Below are 22,501 nucleotides of genomic sequence, written 5' to 3' on the forward strand. Positions count from 1 at the left end.
ATTCTGCGTATAAGCGTTTGCTTCTTCTTGATGAACCTTCTTAAGCAACCACTATGAATTCGTGATTTCTTAAGGGAAATAAGATCGACTTTACAAAGATGCATTACTTTATAGAAATTTAAGCATTGTGTTAAGAAGGAACTATGAATACGGCCCTATGAACACTCGGTAACTGAATAATTCACCAGATGACGCTGGTAAGTTTATGAGAAACAATATTGTAAGATTTGGTATGTGTTAAATTATATCCCTGATTATATTTTTAATAAAAAATATTGATTAAAAAATATCAAATACAAATACTGTAATTATCTTTTCAATATTCTAACAAGAAAAGAGTTTTATATTTCAATGATATTTCACTAGATTTCAAATTTTTTATGTTAGAAATAGTCGAATGATATTTTAGTTATTACATACTCTTTAGTATACGATATCTTTTTCTAGTAGTGCGTCATTAAAATTATGTATAGAAACGTGACTTTATAAATCGATATCAGTTGAAGTAAACCACCTTTGATACACATAGCTAGTCTTAAAATCGAGTGTTCCTTTTTATGTAATCAGTATTATTAGAAAACACAATGGACATTAATTGAAATTAAATAGCGACAATAATTTGTCGTACAAAGTTGACATTGATTAATAGATATCTTTTATTTGATTGTGATATATATATATATATATATATATATAAGATACAATTGATGAAGAAATTTCTGTGATGACGAATATAAAGGAAGTTGACTTATAAGAAAAAATGTAGCAATAATAAATATTAAATATATAAGTACCTTTTAAACATAAATGTTTATATTGTTTTTTTAAATTTCTATCAAATAAAGATGATTTTAACTATGATTAATTCTAAGAATGCAAGGTAGAGTAAGAAAAAATATGAATATCTTCGGAAGATATTGGAATAGTTAGAAGTCTGATAGAATCTGTCGGTAGGATATGCTACCAGGTCAAGTGAAATCAATTGAAGCAAGAATTAATTGATGCAGGAATATAGGAGAATAGAAGAATCGAGGGGGAAGAAGAGGCGACGCATTAACGTAGTTGTGTTCGTTGTTAGAGGAAGCCGGAGGCTCGTCTAACGACGTACGCGTTAAAATTAAATCCAGCCGGAGGCCGACGGCTACGTCTTGCCGACGGCGACGACGACGGCGACGTCGCGACTTGATGCGTCCTCTAGCTCAGTCTCAAGAGCACACCCTGGGTGGACGGATGCTCTGATCTTCGATATTTTGCTGCCCGTATTTTCGTGATTTTATCGTCGATTTCATCGGTAACACGTTCAGCAGATCTTTTCACAATCAGCGCTATAAGACGTGCAGATTCACTCATTGAGAAACAACGGACTCTTGCCGAACTGTTCTCTTCATTCTATTCTTTCTATCGTTTCTACTTCGCTTGAGCACGAGGTAATTAATAATGTCATGCTTTTCTTATAACAGCTTTTAGACTCCTTGTTGACGTCAATGGACCATGTCCTGATTTTTCACGGTCGGCATATTGGCTCGAGCGAACTAATATATTTCATCTTATATAGAACGAATCTTATATGGAAGCATCATATTTTTTTTTTTTTTTTTTTTCCTTTCACGTGCGAAACCTTTAAACGTTGGTTCATTGGTCGAACGTATAAATGTTAAATATGCATAGCATATTCAAGAATTCTTGCCAATTCACGTCGAGTGATTTGCGAGAAACATGCTCATTTAAAACGTAATTAATCATCTACTATAAATATATATATTTTTAACACAAGGAATTAAGAGAGTAAAACTCACAAAGTAGAAAAAGTAGAAAAAGAAAGTATGTTAATTTTAATTCTAAATTAAATTATACGTTATGATTTGCTCCTAAATTTTGTGTATTTATTTGTCTTTGAAATCCTAAATAGCGAACAGTGTGAATTATGTTGATGTTTTCGAAATATGTAATTAGTAGAAAAGTTACATTAATTTCTAATGATTTTCTTGAATGATCGTAGGACGAAATTTTCAATAGAAGTGGGGAGTGTGTCATCGAGTCACTAGCCTTGATTCTTTGCCAAATAATTGATAGGGAAAGCGTACTGTTGTCACATTCTCGCGCTAATTTTACGTACATTATCTACGACGCATAATTGACAATTGTCATTATTCTAATGATATATCTATTTTTATCTTTAATAATTTATGCAGAAACTGCAATATTTCAGTCAATTACGAAATTGCATATCACCTTTCTCTTTTCGTTAATAATTGCCATCTAAAAACGAAATCTGTACATTTCCAACGTGCTTGAAGAGTATAGTAAGAGTATAGTACTCAATGTGAATTTATGTCAATTATCGACATGTCGCTCAGCTCACCGATTTCGATGATTTTTCTATATATTGTAAAAGTGAACATTTCGAATAACTTTTTCCTATAGGTAAAATCGCCGCTCGGTCTTAGTTTCCGAGATATTCGGAAAAAAGAACTGTCGGTACCACACTGTGAATTCTGCCTATATTTGTAGGCGTCCGCGTAGGCTGTCAGCGTATGCGCCAGTATTGGTTGCCGGCTACCTTACGACGCGACCGCCGGATAAAATAGCGTCTAATCCAAACCTAACAAGAAGATATGCAAACAAACTACAAACAAAAGATAAGAATTAAGTTTAGACTAGGCGTCATTTTATCCGTCTGTCTTACAGTGGCCGGTAATCAATACTGACGCATACGCTGCCACGGACGCACAATTATAGGCAAAATTCACAGCAGTGGTATCGACAGCTTTTTTCCGGATATCTCGGAAACTAAGAGCAGGCGACGATTATATGTAGAGGTAAAGGTTGTTGCAAACGTTGATTTCTACAACATATTCAAAAATCATTGAAATCGGCTAGGTGGCTGAGATATTGATATTTACCAAAAGTGACAAATACGTTGGTTTATCGCTTTATGTATAGTTTCTTCGGTGTTGTAAGGAAGAATGGATCGAGATGATGAGGACTTTGGAGAAGGTTTTGTCGCAGAATCTCATCCACTTAGGCCAACGCATCTTTCTGTTCCTATTAATGGCCGACCAGATTCCAGAGCACCTAGTATCAGCAGCAGTGTTAGTGATATGGACGTTCCGATTTATGCTAGAGAAACCACTATACCTGTCTCAGCTGGAAAAGTGAGTAGATGATTGTTTTTATATATATTCAAATCATTTATCGAAATATCTTTAAATTGCTTATGTAACAAATTACTTTTAGACATATTAGCATTTTCTTACATCTTTTCTTGACATTCTACTAATGTATTTTTATCGTATGTTGTACTAATTTACTTTTTATTACTAAAATTGCAATAAACCATTACTGATATTAAAACACACAAACATGAAATGTATAAAATAATTATATAAAAATAATAGCTGATTCGATGTACATCCTGGGTAAAATTTATATAGATACGAATGTTATCAGACAATGGAGTAACAAAAATTCGAGGCGTTAATAATAAGTCGTTAACCAAGCTATGCAGATTTTTTACCGTAATATTTTCATCCAAATGATACTGGTTGTTTGAACGAAACATACGTATCGATCAAATTTCCCACTTGATCGAAATTTTTGACAATTTATAGATATAAATATAAGTATAGTAGCGTCATCAGTGCGTAAACTACCACAGCTTACGAATGATCCGCGGAACTTTCATTAGTAAATGACCAAATGTATGATTCATATATACATATAAACAAAACTGTTTTCTATGTGCATGTACACACGTAAGAAGGGAAGCACGAGAAGAAGATAATTTATTTGATGAGAAACTAATTGTATTTACGTTTAAGGTTACCTATTGATTAACGACACTCTTTGAAATGAATATTTCCCCTGTGATAATATATAACAACAAACAATCAAAAATAATTAAATGGTTAAAATGACATTTGGATTTCGATATTCAAGAACGATGTACGATACTTGCGATCTTAGAAATTTCATAAGGATGTCGATTATAGAGTAAAAATGAAATAATATTTTGAATCGATGTTGCTTTACGATAATTATAATCAATAGAGCACATAAACGATTGACGGAATTCTTGACCTTACGCATCACAGATCATTGATCGATTCTTTAGAGTTTGCAGCAAATATCGTTAGTCTTTAGTAATGCTTTCGTGATCACAAACGATCTGTGGTTTCTTCGAATGACGTAAGATGAGCTCTAAACTACTGTACGTAGATACGCATTTGACCCTAGTTAATAGAATTCTAAGCATTCAATTAATATGCCCTTAGTACCTATCGGATAATTAAACGATACTTATCGCTCGTACTATATCAATATTCTATAATTATGGATTTTATAAAATATTATTTTAGTGAATTCTTTTTTTTTTTTAAATAATCACGTAAATGCTACAAATCAAATTTCTCAGCAATTGCAACATGAATATGATTTGTTTATCGATTAAAATATATTTTTCTATCGAACAATTTTAAAAACTAGCAATAACGTGTGATGGAAATATCTGGAACAAAATTTTCAATCAAAATTTTCATCAAAGTCTTGTTCTTATATTATAATTTAGTTATTCAGAATAGCTATTGTTTCAAGATGTTTGATTTTATGTTGTATAAAAGATTAGAATTTTATACTCTCGTCAACAGGTGAATTTTCCCTTTCGTTCGGTTTTCCGTTTCGAGTTACCAGTCTAAGGACGATGTATCGACACAAACAGTGGTTGACATATCGCGGTTCGACAGTATCTAATAACAGTATCTAATGTTAATAATGTTAAACGTATCTTGTTTCCCTAAATTTATCTTAATTATATATTTTTTTTTTTGTTTTTGTTTCAAAGCAGTATATGTTTTACAGCGAATATTGTTTTCTTGAAAAATAGTTATAGATAACTTGTGTGTAGGAAATGATTTGAGAACGCTTGATAACCTAGCTCCTGATTGGTCGATACGGTGGGTGTGTACAAGGCACGTCACCTGTCGTCTGTCGGTGTTCTTTAATTCCTCGAGATATGTATACTATCTGACGCAATCGCATATGAATGTTACATAAACGCAATATGCAATTTATGACGAGTAAAAATATATTAAATTTATATTAATGCTACACGAATTGCGCGTAATTATGAGTAAATATGTGAAATCATGGGGAATTTTATGGGGAATTTTATAGGGAATTTTATAGGGAATTATTCAGAATTTAGAAAGTCCACACGTTCTCGATTTCGATGATTTTGAAATATGTCGTAGAAATTAACATTTCGAACAACTTTCTCCCCGTATATACAATCACCGGACTCTCTTAGTTTTCGGTTCAAAACGTTCATTTCTTCAACGTATATACTTAAAAACCATAGAAACCGAGAACGCATCGACATTTTAAAAATTACCGAATTATGTTCCTTTGTTTATTATTAAATGAAAAATATAAACAGTAATGTTCGTTTCATAAGAATCTCAATTTTTATGTTTGTCATGAAACAATGTTCAAACGACATACGATTATTGAAAATTGTTATTTATTTATAATTTTTTCTTCATCGTTGTAATATACGATAACCATTCGATTAATGTATCAGTTATGAAATTCTCTTAATACATTGTGTTTCTTTCGCATTACACATGTATTTGTCCTTTGTATTATGAGCCTATAATTATGACACATTTCATATACTCATGTATGTATGTATGTATGTATGTATGTATGTATGTATGTACGCAATTTCTCAAAAGCATTATTCATTTGAAACATGAATGTGCATTTCTCAGATTTTTTATCTTTTCTTGACAAAAATATATAAACATCCTCTAGTTCTCTTTATGGTTGCACTATATATTTCTAAATTATAATTAAATTATCAATAATTGTTTTAGAACTTTGCATTCGATGAACGTACGTACCTATGTAACAGCTTGAAAGTGGATAGAACATAATTTGAAATGCTAATACATACTTGTTTTACGACATCAACTCGCTAAAGGAAATGACTTCAAATTTCCTTTATATGAATTCCCCTTATAAATATAATATATTAATATCAGAATATTTTACAATAATTTGAGGTTTCAATATTTTTGTATTATATATATGTATTTAAATTGTAAATTGCAAACAAAGAAATTTGATTATCATGAAACTTGGATTCATTTAAGCTTATTCACGCTTGAATAAAAGTATCATTACTATTTACTATCGTCCTTAATATTGTTTGCTAAATTTGTATAATACAATAAATTAAATTATGTTATGTATATATAATTTTGAAGCATACTGTTACGTTGTAATTATTAATCACAATAAATAGGTGATGCGATAACTATACGTACTCAAAGATTTTGTTTCAAATTTCTTACAAAAATGCAAAGTAATAAGAGAATTGTAAACGTATGTACAAAAATTCGAAGGTTAGGTAGCAAAGAGGAAAAGGGTGGGAGAGGGAGAGGCAGAGGGGAGAGGGGGGAGAGAGAGAGAGAGAGAGAGAGAGAGAGAGAGAGAGACAGACAAACAGACAGACAGACAGAGATAGAGACAGAACGATTCTTGGGGGCTCGCCATCTACCAAGTAATGACGTCGCGTAGCGAGCGTGTAGCTTGCAGTTGCATCGAATGTGTAGCTGTCGTTTATCGCCCACGCGATCGTATCGTTTTTACCTGAGATAAAATAACCAAGTACGTTTTATTACATATCCGCATACTCTCATTGCATCTCCTTTTTTTCATATCAATAATTTGATAAATGTTCTACGATCAAAAGTATAGTCATTTTTAACTCTATACCATATCTGTATACTTCAGAAGAGGTTAGAATATGTTTACACATATACGTTATATTTAAAATATTAATTATACAAAGGTAATAAAGTCGTATTTTAGATAAACGTTTATTTTATTTAACATAAAATAATGAAATATTAAATTTATATAATTATTATGTACATGTGCATACATACACGCACGAATGCACGCACTTTGCTTTAAATTTCTTATTTAATCTATCGCCATTTATGATATTTGCAATCAGTAATCTCCATATGTGTCAACATAATAAGTTTTCTATTCTAAATTACGAGAATTATGATGTACTTCCTCTTAACCAAAGTTACATGTTTCAAAATATATCGATCTACCGGTAAACATTTGGCCCAATATAGGCGTCCGTGGTGGCGCAGGCTCGACAAAAACAGCCAGAGATGGAAGTCAGTATACCTCATACCTTACGCGAATACGTATGTTACAAGCTAAAGAACGCTATTTAACAGATTGTTGACCTAATGGTCGTTTAAAAATTCCGTTAGTTTTATTCGTATAAGAACATTATATGGTTGTGTATGAAAATATACATTGAAAATAATTGTGATATGAACGGTGTCTTCAAAAAATATATATATATATATGTGACGATATATCCGAATGCTTGATCGAATACAAAGTAAAATCGGTGTAAATCTAAAAAGATGTTGCGTGATATTTATAACTAATAATATTCGAGGTCAATTGTTTTTCGCATTATGCAAGTTGTAAATCAATAAAGTTCATAATACGTGCATAATGGCTTTTAATGTGAAATGTAGGAAGATATAAGGAATGAACAACCGTTATGCAATGATAAACGCGAATGCGAAAGTGAAATTTTCCAATTTTTCTGAAGTGATATATTAATATTTCGAATAAATATTAAATTCTTTAGATAATTTACACATATAACCTTTAATTTCTCTGTGTTACATCAAGTAATACTATTTAAGAAAATTTATTAGAAAATTTATTAGAAAAAAGTCACTTGACTTAAATAACTAAACTATAGAGTTAAAATAAATTTAAAATATTTGTAGTCTATAATCAACAACAACAACAACAAGAACAAAGGAAAGGAACAAAGGAAATACAATAGAGTAAGAGAGTAAATTTATTTTGTTATCTGGATATAGTTATTGTTTCCTCTGATCAAATGACTTAGACTAGAGATAATTTTCCAAATGGATGAAAAACTAAGCAATGCTAGATTTGGAATTGCAATGAAAATTTTCGCGCGTGCGCACAAAGATACAGCGAGACATCTTGGTTGGTTATTCGTTTATCCAGGCAATATAAGCATACAAGGATCGAACGTGAACCCGCTTGGAATAGTCAAACCCGCGTTCCCTTTGACTACGTCATCAACAGTAAGTAAGTACGCATACATACTGACATACGTGTTTCATTTGTGTTGCGCTTTCCATTCGCGCGGCAACAGCCATTATTTCTCTTATGAAAATTCATTAAACGAATTCCACGTTTGCTTTTTGTAAATTCAATGCAAATCTAAAGTAGATAGAGGCAAACTGACAATCACAATCAGTTGCAAGTAGACATTTATTATCGGGTTAGGATACAAATAGGAAATTGCTTTCTGACACTTCTGAGGTTGTAAGTATGTATATAATGCATTTTAGTAATGTAAATATATGTATATATCGTTGGTAAGGGGTAATTGTTTATACTGATATCAATAATGATTCAAAAATTAATTCAATTCGATGAAAAGAAATGTTTTAATTCTTACGATAAAATAATAATGATCAGCATATTGATTACGTTTTATGTATTTATTAACGGCAACAGTTGTGAATGGTAAGAAGGTAAAGGTAATATGATTAGAATTGTTTCTTCAGTTAGACTTTGACTTAAAATGTTTTGATATGTATGTAGATGTGAGAAAGGAACTAATTCAAACAGAGATTATAAGTTTCAAAGAAAGTTGCGCGATGTAACGATACCATATTACATGATGTACGAAGAAATATAAAATCCATATATACATATAGGCAGGATATGTTAGTTAAAAAATGTTTGATACAGACTGTTTCGTTAAAAGTTCATCCACTCCATTTCTTCGCACACGAAATTATCATGGGCTTGTTACGGCCTCCTACATATTTAATGGTATTATCAGTGGCGGCTCGTAGATTTTACACGTAGCGTGCTGCGTGCTGCGTGCATTACACGTAAACGTGATTACACGTTTCTAAACATAATTATACAGTCTCATTATAAACATTATAAACAGTCTCAAATAATTAAATCGGCTCGATGATTTTTCTTGACCGCGAACATGTCGCTAACCTCTGGCGTTCTATATGGAACAATGTTCTCTCCCCTTGGTTGTCTGAACGATAAGTCAAAACAGGAGTAGCTCTTCTCAGTGTTCTAATTTGAATTTTTTCTTCAAAAGATCGCGCAAATGCGAACAAGTCAAAGAATTCACGGAATTAATTTTTAAGGATTGATATAGTCGCGTATTAAAATTAAGATTCGAATTAGATCGACGCAATGAAAAGGGAAACTTTTAAATATTCACAGTAAGCAGAGAACGCGTGTGACACTGACTGCGGCAAGGAACGGAGCATGTTGAACGAAGAAAAAGCGTGAGACTGTCAGGGAAGATATTAACGGCTATATTGAGATATCGATACAATGGACAGCGATAGACTTTTGTTTAGTCTAGAAGCGATTTTCAAAGGTTGTGTCCGCCTGACGAGTAGAACTAGAAGGCAATCAGTGACTGCTGCGAGCCTGCTGCGAGCCTGCTACAGTCACTGACGCACGTGTCACGTAATTTTTAAAGTGAAAAACACAAGATTCGGTCTGAAGTCAAGTTTATTTTTCACAGTTAGGTTTTGCTACAAAAAGATCGGAAGAAGAACTGTTTGGTCCTGGCTCGTACCATCAGGGAAGAAAGCTCGGTGTGGGTGTGCCCTTTTGAACTCAGAACGCGGATTCGTCGTCCGCACTTTTCGATAGAAAAGTGAGGGTAATGATCCGCGATGCCCATTGGCTAATGAATGATAAAGAAAACCAGATATGGGCATCCTTGTTCCTGGGAAAAGTTTGTTATCTCGCCAGACACCCGCTTTCTCCGTAATAGTTAAGAGCGTGCAACAAATATGCGGACCATCTGTAAACCGAAAATGTTTATGTGAAGAGAAATGAAACAGAACAGATTCGGTTTACGGTGTCTCCTTAGGCCTGTTGAGGGTTAGCGTTAACAATGGGTAGTCCTTAACGCCCAGACTATGAGGAATCTCGCAAGGGCCATAGCATCTAGCGTAGCACGTGCTAAACAAAAATTTGATCCGTGACACACGCGTCGTTTATGCAAGAAATCAACTCGCTGTGACAACGAGTCACGAATAAATAACAGCATAAAACAAAAATTATAATATCAGCGATTTTTGAAATATTTCTTAGCATGCTGCAGCACGATAGCGCGTATCGAGTAGCCGCCCCTGGATATTACATATTTTGTTTATATTGAAACGAAACGAAGATCGATTACGATCACGTACATACAATTTATATAGAAGGAAAGCCAGAGTCCCTTTCGATGATCCCATTACGACGTTGTCTTAGCGATATCTATTTTTTTTTTTTTTTTTTTTTTTTATCTATAATAATGATTATAACCATTATAGTCATTAAAGTATCATTAAATGAGACGGGATGCTGTAATATAAAGCACGCTATATATACACGCACATACATATATTGTATATAAACATAATAACAGCAATATATAACGAAAATAATATTATTTGTTACGCTATATTACATTAATAGAAACATTTGGGGTGATGAGTATTAATCGTGCGTGTACGTTCGTGCGTGTGATTCTTTGTTGCTGAATGAAAGTAAAATTGTCTTTCCTTTGAATCAATGAAATCGTATAGAATCGTATACATACAAAGTGGGGCAATAATTATACCCGATATTGAATATTTCCGTCATTCGTAGTAACATGAAAAAAATGTTATATACAAAAGTTGCACGGTATAGAGAGGGGCATGCTGTGACACAGACATTTTTATGTAGATGAAGGCATAGAGGGGATTTCAAGGTTGTTGCCAGTTATTTCAATGAAACGCTGTGCTCGTTTCATCGCAGTGCGATAGTCTGTATTGAGACGACTTCGGCAAACTATCGCTGGAGGTCATCCAAGGTCATCAAAGATGGTAGAACGATTATTACGTATTATTTCTTTCGAGTTATGGATCAGCGTGAATCCAAAAATCTTATCGTCGCTAGATCTAGACGCGTATTTTTATGTAAATGAATAGTTTTAAAATATTGTTTATGTTCTACTAATATACGGCGTGTTGCTAAGAATGTAAACATCGCGACAATTTGTAAGATTAGCGTGAATGATTGTTAAATCAGATATATGACTATCGATCGGTACGATTATTATCAAAATGAAGTTTTCACTGGAAGAGCAATTAGATACGATTGCCATTTGTGGAGAAATGGATAATAAAATTCGATAGGGATTTTAAGCCTTGTATGCTGAACGATATTCAACGATATCCGTATATATCGTTTGCATCGAACATTTCGAAGATTGTGCAGAAAATTAAAAGAAACCGGTAATTTGATTACATGTAAGAACGATTGTCGCAAAAGACACGGCTACGAGATGTATAGCGATACGAGAATTGCAACTTCGCGTTCGCGTAAATGGTCACCGATTGAAATATTGTCTGTAACGTAAGAAAGCTTATTTTGCTACTACATTTGACCTTGGATGACCTTCAGCGTGGGTTTGCCGAAGTTGTCTCATCAGCGAGTATCACAGCGCGATAAAAAAAGAAAAAAAGAAAAAGCACGCAAGAAAGGTGATTACGTGCGATACGAATTCTGTAAGAAGTATAATGCTGTTGAACCTTTTTGGTTGTCGTATTGTTGACTGTATCATGCGTGATCATTTATAACCCTTACGATCACGATGTGAACTCGAGATGTCGATTAACAATCATTTGCTATACATTTCATATCTCGTATTTCACCTGATAATACATCGTAAATACATACAGTGGATATATTTATAACCATTTGATTTTTAAATTATCTTGAAATTACTTCGCATAATCTCATGAAATGATTCGAAGTATCTTAAACGTTTCGATCTTACGTAAGACCAGATTTTACTCCAATGATTTTATTATCTACGTATATTCACTTTTCCTTCTCTTGTAAACATTATTTCGTAAATTATTCATCTTATAATTAATATTACGCTGAACGTTTTCGTACAATAACATATGACATATGTATGTATATACGTATGTATGTATGTATGGATGGATGGATGGATGGATGTGTGTGTGTGTGTGTGTGTGTGTGTGTGTGTGTGTGTGTGTATGCACGCATACATACATATTATATATATATATATTTATATATTTATTTATTTATTTATATAATAATATAGTTATATATATAATTTACGATTCTTTTTTACAAGCCGCTTTATAATGGCAACGGAAAATAACAAGGTATTAGAAACAAAGAGATTAATATAAAATTTGTAGACATTTGAATATTTTCGATATGCGTACGCAATTAACAAATTTCGATTTAGTCGAGCAATGAAATCGAGAAACAGGCTACAACGCCATCGCCTTTAACACCAGCGCCAAAGGTAAAGAATTTTTTCCAAAATTTCAGTACCGATACCGTTAAAACGAATCTTATCTTTCCTGTTTCTTTGTTTATTCTTTTACACGCAGCCTACCACGGAGGATAAGCGGTGGGTGAGTATACGATAGAACGTGAACGATAATCTTCAATACGAGAAGTATCTTAATTCGTATTTTTACTCGTTAACTCCTTGTTTCGTCATTGAAATTATTTATTATTGTTTATTGGAGCAACCGTTTTATTTCGATTTCGTTCTTCCTGTACGAATCTCGAATGTTACCTCGTGTACGAAGGTAAGCGCGTATATGGAAGCCATTTTTCGTTGTCCGTTAATTCACGACGAGTAAAGTTGCGCGTATCGAGAGGAAGCTAATCTCGTGTAAAGTTCAAATTTTGGCCATGTCGAATGTCACCGGCGATAATATAATCGTTCTCTATGCTCTGTCTATTAAATTATAAGTTTCGGATAGACAAGAATATCCACGGCTGGAGGTCACATTGTCGTTTCCTTGACTTTACCTTTTTATCTCGTTTATTCTTATATTTCTCACATATTTTGAAACGTCGTTTGTAAATCTACCGCATCTTTGTATTCTGTTGAATGCTTATTTCCAATTTTATCAAGTACGTACATACATACGAACAAGTTTTTGTAATAAGCGGTTGTGTTAAAAATGATCGGGCAATTGATTTGTATTGGCGTTTGAATTTCACTTTCTAGAAATGCGATTAAAATTCTGTAACTTTGATGATTCGTCGACGTCCCATGACGAGCAATTTTTTATTCGTTAAAAATATCACGTTACAAACAAATAGCTATATTCTTAGATTTGTTTCTCCACTTTGTTCTACGTCTTTATCTTTGAAACGTCGTCGTGTCGTTGTACACGTAAAACCGTCCAATTCCTCGGAACACGAGTTTACGGTTTACACAGTCTGCGTAATTTCCGTTTTGTCTAATGATAACGAAGCCGTCAAAGTCTATCGAACCGTAGTTTAATAATATCTTTGAAATATTCCGCTTAGAACGATGTTTATTTATTTTCGTGAAACTTTCTAAACGTTTAAACAAAGCGAATGGTTAGAGGAGAAAAACCGGGTAAAAGAGTGGGCAACCAAGGGAAATAAATAGTTGAAAATGTTTGTCTATGCGGCCAACTTTTTCTTCTTGCTTCGAACGTAAATAAATTTGATCACCGTGATCCGCAGAAGTATCGACCGAGATGAATTCCAAAGAATAGAGGTAATACGTCGTTAAAGTGTTCTCCGGATTACGTTGATTAGGACAACTACTCTGACTTTAATATTCTTAACTATAAAATTGGTGCAGGCAACGCGAGCGCTACATTAAAAGGCTACATCCGGTTTTGCATTGAGACGGTACGAGCTTGTAACAACAAAATAATAGATCCAGCTAGAGTAGTAAGGTTCTAATTCTCTCTCTCTCTCTCTCTCTCTCTCTCTCTCTCTCTCTCTCTCTCTCATAGTGTCTATTTAAATTTTCTCAAATAGCCATTTTAATATGATGGTAATGCTTATCTTTCTAATATCTTAGCAAAAAATTCTCTTTTTCATCGAATTTTTCGTTATGTTACTGTCGCGCTAAGAAAAACTTTATAAAATGAAGCTTACATCACGATATAAGATATTGCTATTATACTCAACCGCGTAAACATATTGATTTGATACGTGACGGATGAAATATAAGCTCGTTCGATAGAACTTTGGTTTAAGACCGATGAAATCGAGAAGAACAAACGTAAGAAATGTAAATGCGTTACTATAATGTTTGAAACTGCTCGGCTATACAACTGCGCTATAATTACGTGTTAATGCGGAGCGTACGTTCTTTGTTTAATTTATATCGCGTAGACAAATGAAATTTTTAATCAGGAAATGGTTAGCGATCGTATCGTTGTATAGAACGATCTCTCGCAGTTATTACTTGAAATTACTCATCTTCGATAGAACGCCGATAAACTATTGATTTTGAAACGAAGTCGAGCGTTTTTACCCAAATTTTACCTCTATTCGATGAAAAAAAAAATTTGTTGACAAAAATTGATCGTACCATAAATGAAACAACGTCACGAATACCGAGCTATCCATACCTATTATGGGATTCGATGATAAACAGGAACGTAGATTTCGCGTTAGTAAGCGGTATTCGTAAAAGTAAGTGGTTGAGTTAATTATCAAGGAAAGAAAGGAATAAGAGCAAAATCGTCGTAAACAAGTATGGACGATTGTTAACGTGAATTTCTTTTCCTGTGAATTTCGTCGGGTGAAATGCTGGATCGGTGAGAGAGGTAAGTAGGTAACTTGGTGTCGTCCAATTGGTCGTTCGAGGGGCCCAAGCTCGAGGGAGAAGCAAAGAGGAGAGGGAGATACGACTGGTTTCGAAAATCGGCTTTCGACCCGCTAGCACGAATCTGGTCTCAGTAGCTTTCATACGCGACCGTGACACGGAACGATTCGGTCGTTGTCTCTTCGCTGTTGCCGCATCTGTGTGTGATTCGCATTTTGTATACGCGTTAGTGACAGCAAAACCTTCCTCCGATAAAGTATAACGTATAATATTTAGTAATAACGGTTACGAAATTTTATCGATTTACCATGAGCTGCAGGCTACAGGTAAAAAACTATATCTGATACATCTATAATATTAATTGTCCACAATACTAAATTACCAACTAGACGTTATTATATATCGCGTCACCGCATTTCTCTATCTCGCACGATCTTTGCTCAAATACTTCGTATTAACGCATTATTAGTTATCGTGTCAATTTCGCAGCAGACGAAATATTCTTTCAAATCAATCTGGTCGTATTTGCTCCGAGCATCGTGGAATGGTATGCAAATGTTGTTAGCGGTAAAATATTAATATTCAATTTGAACGTTCGAGGTACCATAGATTTTCAAAACGTGGAAAAGTTTACGCTTTGTGCCATTAGAAGTAAGACTGTAATAATTCGCCTTAATTAAGTCGTCTAAAAAAAGGTACAGAATTTCGTTGCTTCTTATTTTCACTTACAAAGAAATACGATTCAGCTTTATTTCCATCGTCTGATTTTAATACAGAACTAATAGAACATTCAAAATGGCCGATTGGTCTAGGGAATTCTATTTTTTTACAGATTTTGGCTCGTTTATCTCTTCGAACGTGTTGTTAACCACGTTCTTTTTTTTCTCTCTTTTTTTTAAGCTAATTATATTTATAGGAGCATAAGATTATTTGACTACCGTTCTACGTTAAGTTTAAGGAAACAGAAGGAGGGAGAGAGAAACGTTTATTTAAATCAAGTTTGGTCGAGTGTTGCATTATCGAGATTACTTTTAAATAACGATTAACGAATAATCGTTGAACGAGATCGTTGCATAGGCTTCGCAACAGATATTATCACACATTATCTTTCTGAAACTTTCGTTATACTTTGATAATTTAATTCGGTTAAAATATCGCAAAGCTTTCTAATAATTTTTTTTTCTTTTTTCAATACGGCGCGTGCCAGCTAGTACGGGTGAAATAAAAGAATGGAAACATTCGTGACGATTATTAAGAGGATCGGGTTGTCCTTTTGTCGGATAATATGCATATTGCCTGGCAAATTGTTTGTAAGTGAAATCCCTATATCTCGAAAATGAAAGGAAATTAATCGGAAACCGTATGTTAGGAGTTACATCCATATATAAGGTTAAAATATACGCCGGTGACATTATTAGAATCGTGATCTCTTGTTCAAGTTTATGAACAAGGTATATCACGAGTAAATACTGCCGAAACATCTGTACAGTCTGTACGATCCGAATGGTTCGCGTTAGTTAGTTCAGAAGTTTGGCAAAAAGACAGCGAGGGGAAAAAGCTGATCGTTTACTCGACTCGTGTATATTAATCTAACGAATATGTATGATTATTTCTATATATGAAAACATTGAACACTAATAATTACCTAATAATGGCAGGTATAAATTGTATTTTTTACAGTTACATATCCGTTTTTAAATAATGTGCTTAGAAAATGGAAAGTAAAATTGTTAGGTACTTACAAATATTATTACGACGTTTTCTTAGCGCTTTGTTCTAGCATTTCATCTTATTTACCGAAACATTTGTTATTTATGCATTTATAGCATGTAAATTATCGAATTAAATCGGATTTACATTTACTATTCTTTGCAACTTACATCATACAACGAATGACGCAAATCGGTAACCGATGCAAAATCGCAATTTCTTAAATACCATACACCTGGTCATCGAATACGTAAATAAAAAGAAAAAGAGAAATATGTAAATAAGATTAACACGTTTATACGAAGAATTTTGAAGATGCGAATATTTTTTTATAATAATATATACCTATCGTTTTATAATAAATTCTAACAAGTTCTGAGCTTTATTTTATAAAGAGATATAAGATCTAGTTTAAAAAACGAAGAAAAGATTGGTTCACTGAACGAGCTGGTTAAGAATCAAAGTATCCGGGATGGCGTCCAAAATTATTTCTGTTTAAGAATAGTAACGTGAAAACAACGTTATTCTTTTTATCTTTGGTCGAGAAAATTTCTCTCGTATATGCATAAATATACGCAATAAGCGAGAGGTTAATTCCAGATCACTGGGAAATAATATTGTACATATAGTTGATTAGTTATATCATCGTGTATATAGATCCTACACACGTGTGTGTATATACGTGTCGTATATATATATATATTTCGTTCGTAGTTGAATTAATAAAGTAGTTGTTCGGAGATTTCGTGAAAGTTTTTACCGTACCGATCGAGGATCGTCGAACTAATTGACAGCTTGAAAGTTTTAATAAATTGTTTGCGTTCGTGTCATGTGGTGGCTATAATTAGGATGCTCGAACTTGTGCGTGCCACGAGACCGATGTAAAAGAGGCCTGGCGTCGTCAGCCAATCGGCACCGCTCGTGATCGACACACCTCTGTTTCGACCAATCACCAACAAAGGTTCGAAGAACAGGAAATTTTCGCTTCTTCACGAGTTCGTTCGCGTTCGTTCCAGAATTACTACTATGACATCATACTCGTAATGAAATGGAATTTCGTTACTGTTACTACGTATTTGTCATCGTTATTGGAAATAACGATGGTTTTTTTAAATATATGGAACGTACTTGCTTTAAAACTACGCTGGCGTATCGCCTACACGAACAAACATATATAATTACAAATAAAGGCACTGTTACACTACCGTGTGAAATATGCTTACGAAACAATTTCATTCGCATCGCTGTTGATGGTGTCGTTTTCTTGAAACGGAGTCTCGGTGAATTCGATCGAATCAAATAAAAGATAAGTCAGCTTCGCATCGTGATCAAATATTTAACGAATCGAGGTGAGAGCAGTCAAGCTCGAAAGAAATTTTTGATAACTTGAAATAAAATAAACTCGTACATTAAGGACAAATATACTGCCTCTTACGCCTATAACGGTGCTTTTGTTATTTTATCGAAGCTTTGCTTCTCGGATTGGTCGCCTCAAAATCTTAGCTATATTTCGAACACATGGTAGTTGGTTCGGTAATCGGTTAAAGATGGAGTATAAAAGAAAACGATGAAAATGAATCGTGCCATGGAATGTGCTCCCGTATATGTATAGTAGAGACAAGGCTTGTCTGTAACGCAGTTCTTAATATGCATATTCATGAGAAATAATAAATCGCGTGAGATACATATGTATTTTTATCAGCGACTTGACAGATATACTCCCATTTGTGTCAATTAAATATTTCCTTTCAACTTACCCTTTCTTCCAAACAGTTGCTTTGCACGTTACATACATATATCGTACATATAAAGTAATCTCTGTGTTTAACGTAAAAATAATGGGCGAAAATAAAAGTGAAAGTGAAGTTAAGGGCAAACGCTATTTTAACGATAACATATGTAGACGATGTACATATAATACAGCCAAGTACGATAATAATAATAACAATGGCAATAATAATAACACGTATATGCGTTGCCTGCTGTTAACACCTTCGCAGTATAGTGGATTCTACGAATTAATTTTGAATTAAATTGGAGATTATATTCGTGCTTCGTTTGATTTGAGAGACACTGGCTGGTAGAGTTCTCTCGGACACGTGTGCGTATCACGTATAATAGTGTGTTCAACGTGGTTGTGTGCCATGGATAGGAGCGGTATAAAAATGCGTGGCAGGGGTACCGACCTACAGAGTAGTTTTTGACACGTGCTTGGAAACACCGGAGACCTATATATAAGTATACATACATCCACATTTATATAGATATTTTGCATAAAACGATCGAATTGCGGTGGTTTAATCTGATTATCAGTACGGTTCTGTTTAATTCGTCAGTGAATCGATCAGAACTTCTCTCAGATGACTCTGAAAGCAGTCGGATTCGCTTACATTGGGAAAGCGGTAAGATTTGCAAATAGGTCTTCGGTTTGGTAGATGGTAAACCACAATCGGTATTTTTCATGACCTTTTTCGTCTCTACAAACAAACGTTGGTCGCTGTAAACTTTGTCCATATATCTAGTATTCTTAATGTTTAAGCTTCTCTTTCCGATCTCAGATTTGTTTCGCGCGATGATTAGATCCAGTTGGAAAACAACTAAATGAAACATAATAAATACTTGATATCGCGGTCCTCGTTAATATCTGTTAATTTTTTTTTTCTTTTTTTTTTTTTTTTCTTCGATAAAGACATTAAGCTATCTTTTTACGATCCGGAGTAACTACTTTTTGGCAATAAGTTTGCTTTTTAGTAACGTTAAACATATTCACGATACTATAGATGCCCGTCTATTCCATAGATTTGATTTTGCGATCGGATCTAATAAATAATTGTCCTTATTGCAGGGTCTAAATGGACGACTAGCATTTGCTATTGCGGCTGCTGCACTTGGATCATCGTTTCAACATGGGTACAACACTGGTGTCGTTAATGCACCTCAGCAGGTATTTCATAAGACACATTGTCAGCATTTTTCTTGTACACACCGTCGATATGTGCCTACTTTACGATCATATTCATTCGCACGATTATTAAGTAAAATTGTTATTTATTTAGGATAATCGGTTGTTGTTGTTGTCGTCGTTGTTGTTAAATCAGCTAATAGTCGATGCTTGCGTTCCAATAATAATTCGTCGTTTCCGTTTAATAAAGTCTCTGGATCTATCCTAAATACTTTCAACGTTTTTTTATTCTTAATGTTACCGTTATATATACATACAAACATCGTACGAGTGGTTAGAATCAATAATGAGGCTTTTTCCCAGTTATCCAAGGTTTTTGTATGTATCTACAATGTAATTTTTACGTGTTTAATTGATTTTTGCAAGCGCCACTATTGCTCAACGTCGAATAGATGAAACAGTTGAAGTTGCGATTGTTTGATATTATAATTGCAAATTAAATGTTCGAATGTGAAATGTAAGCGAGTAAGTGGATAAAGTATAATATAAAGTATAGAAATGAAAGTGAATGATAAAGATACGTGATGGTACATGATGATGTGTTACAGCTCATCGAAAACTGGATCAGTGACCTGAAGATGAATCGTACTGGACAAGTAACGAAACAATCGGAAGTAACGATGATATGGGCAATAGCGGTGTCGATATTCTGCGTAGGCGGAATGATCGGTGGCTCTCTGGTGGGTTCGATAGCCGATCGTTTTGGTAGAAAGGGTGGTTTATTACTGAACAATATCCTGGTCGTGCTCACAGTAATCTTCGAGGGCAGTGCCAAAGCAGCGAAAAGTTACGAAATGATAATTATCGGAAGATTTCTGATCGGTATCAATGCAGGATTAAACGCTGGTTTAGCGCCCATGTATCTATCTGAAATATCACCTATTCATCTACGAGGAGCCGTTGGTACAGTTTATCAACTGGTTATCACCATGTCTATTCTGGTATCACAAATTCTTGGCTTGGAGCAAATTTTGGGCACTGACGAGCAATGGCCGCTTCTTTTATGCCTGACGATTGTCCCTGCGATTTTTCAAGTGATTACGCTTCCATTGTGTCCCGAAAGTCCGAAATATCTGTTGCTCAGTAAAGGAAAAGACATGGAAGCTCAGAGAGGTACATTTCCGCGGTATTCAATGTTTGTTAATTACTTTTCTAACCATGTGTATCGTCCGCAAAGTACAAAGCTGTGTCGCTTGTTTTGCGTACATTGTTTTCATTGAACGGAATTCTATTGCATTATTGGAGCGAGACGTTTATCGATAACGAAACGACTGTTTGTTGTTGCAGCTTTGGCCTGGTTGCGTGGCACGATCGAAGTTCACGATGAGATGGAGGAAATGAGGACGGAATACGAATCGGTGAAACTTGTACCAAAGGTTACGTTGAAAGAATTATTTGTAAATCCATCTCTTAGAATTCCATTGATGATCGCAATCATGGTTATGTTCGCTCAACAATTGTCCGGAATAAATGCCGTCATGTTCTTCTCGACCAAGATCTTCACGATGGCGCAGTTGGACAAGACCGCAGCGCAAAATGCAACGATGGCCGTCGGAGCGATGAACGTTGTTATGACTTTTGTCTCTTTGATACTTGTTGAAAAAGCTGGAAGAAAAACGTTGCTATTAGCCGGATTCAGCGGAATGTTTATCGATACCGCGTTACTCGCGGTTTGTCTTGCTTTCGCGGTAAGTATATTACCGCGAATAAATTTAATATCGCGGTATTGCTTTAAATGGAAAACCAACGGATACATCTGTTTTTTGCTTTTCAGGATACATCTCGCGCAGCAGCTTACTCCTCCATTGTACTGGTAATGACGTTCGTAATCCTATTTGCAATTGGACCGGGTAGCATCCCTTGGTTCTTGGTATCCGAGTTGTTCAATCAATCCGCCAGGCCCGCGGCCACGTCCGTTGCTATCGCGGTCAATTGGACGGCCAACTTCATCGTCAGTATCGGATTCCTACCGCTACAAGAGGCATTAGGTGCCTACGTGTTCATTATTTTCGCCGCGCTACAAGCATTCTTCGTTTTCTTCATTTACAAAAAAGTACCCGAGACAAAGAACAAAACGATGGAAGAGATTAGTAGCATGTTTCGACAAATATCGTACCAGTAAGAACTTTCATATTGTCATTGCGCTTAAGAAATTAATTAGAAACCTATTCTTAAAGAAAGGTCTTCACAGAGGAATGAATCGAACGTAGATGCGAATTTCTTTCTTTAAAGAGTCCGTGACTTGACTACAACGAATACATCTATTTTTAACATGCTATTCACGTTTTCATACGAATCGAAGGCGTAATATTTTTTAGCGAATCATTACTACGGAAAATTGTATTTTTACTTTCTGACGAATTCCAAGAATATTAAAAAGCTGTACTTGCTTTTGAATGTGTATTCTAAACGCTGTCAAGTCGCGCATATTTTTTAAGCAGTTTGACTTTCAATTAAACTTAAACTTAGTTCCTATTATTACCGGCACAATAAACTTATAGCGACGTACGAAAGCAGTATCAAATTACGCATAGTGAAACACAATGTTAAAAACTACCGAATTGTACATCTTAACAAATTTCTTCGTTTCTTTTTATATCTCGATACACACAAACCTCGAATGAAATTAATAATACATATTACAATGATCAAGATACTATAGTTTTAAAGAATTAAAAGAAGCTCAACCTCGGAGAGACGAATATTTTATTTCTAATATATATTTTCATATCGAAGATCAAAAACATGGAGAAATTAGCGATTTAAGAGACGCATAAATGGAAAACATATATATTTTAACTGGCAGTTCCTTAAGAATAATCGAGAGAATTAGACGACAATTTTCGCTTTTGCACATACTGTTCGCACTAGATGTTGTTCCATCTTCAAAAGGAGTGAAGAAACGATATTATTTAATTATACCGATACTAAATATTGCTACTCTAGTCATAAAAATATAATATTTTTGCATTGGAATTACATTTGGGAAATCTTGCTAAAATCAGTATACATTTTGCATAACGTAACATCAGTATACAATGGTTGAAAATTATTTGCTTTTTTTTTTT

At 34.3% G+C, this 22,501-nt stretch overlaps 1 protein-coding gene across 8 annotated transcripts; it reads left to right on the forward strand.

Moving 5' to 3' along the window:
- On the forward strand, positions 1–22,124 carry LOC139995430 (solute carrier family 2, facilitated glucose transporter member 1). Of its 8 annotated transcripts, none has more exons than XM_072018885.1 (9): positions 1–197; positions 2,962–3,155; positions 12,278–12,308; positions 12,395–12,454; positions 12,543–12,566; positions 19,317–19,415; positions 19,982–20,546; positions 20,721–21,121; positions 21,208–22,124. In XM_072018885.1, the coding sequence occupies exons 1-9, from the start codon at positions 189–191 to the stop codon at positions 21,553–21,555; spliced, it is 1,731 nt and encodes a 576-aa protein (XP_071874986.1). In that variant the 5' UTR covers positions 1–188; the 3' UTR covers positions 21,556–22,124. The 8 variants fall into 8 exon arrangements, with proteins under 8 accessions (XP_071874986.1, XP_071874990.1, XP_071874988.1 ...); XM_072018887.1 differs by lacking the exon at positions 1–197 and adding an exon at positions 1,061–1,427; XM_072018886.1 differs by lacking the exons at positions 1–197; positions 2,962–3,155 and adding an exon at positions 7,887–8,170.
- The last annotated feature ends 377 nt before the right edge of the window (positions 22,125–22,501 follow it).

This window comes from Bombus fervidus, chromosome 16, assembly GCF_041682495.2.
Source record: "Bombus fervidus isolate BK054 chromosome 16, iyBomFerv1, whole genome shotgun sequence".
Lineage (NCBI taxonomy): Eukaryota > Metazoa > Arthropoda > Insecta > Hymenoptera > Apidae > Bombus > Bombus fervidus.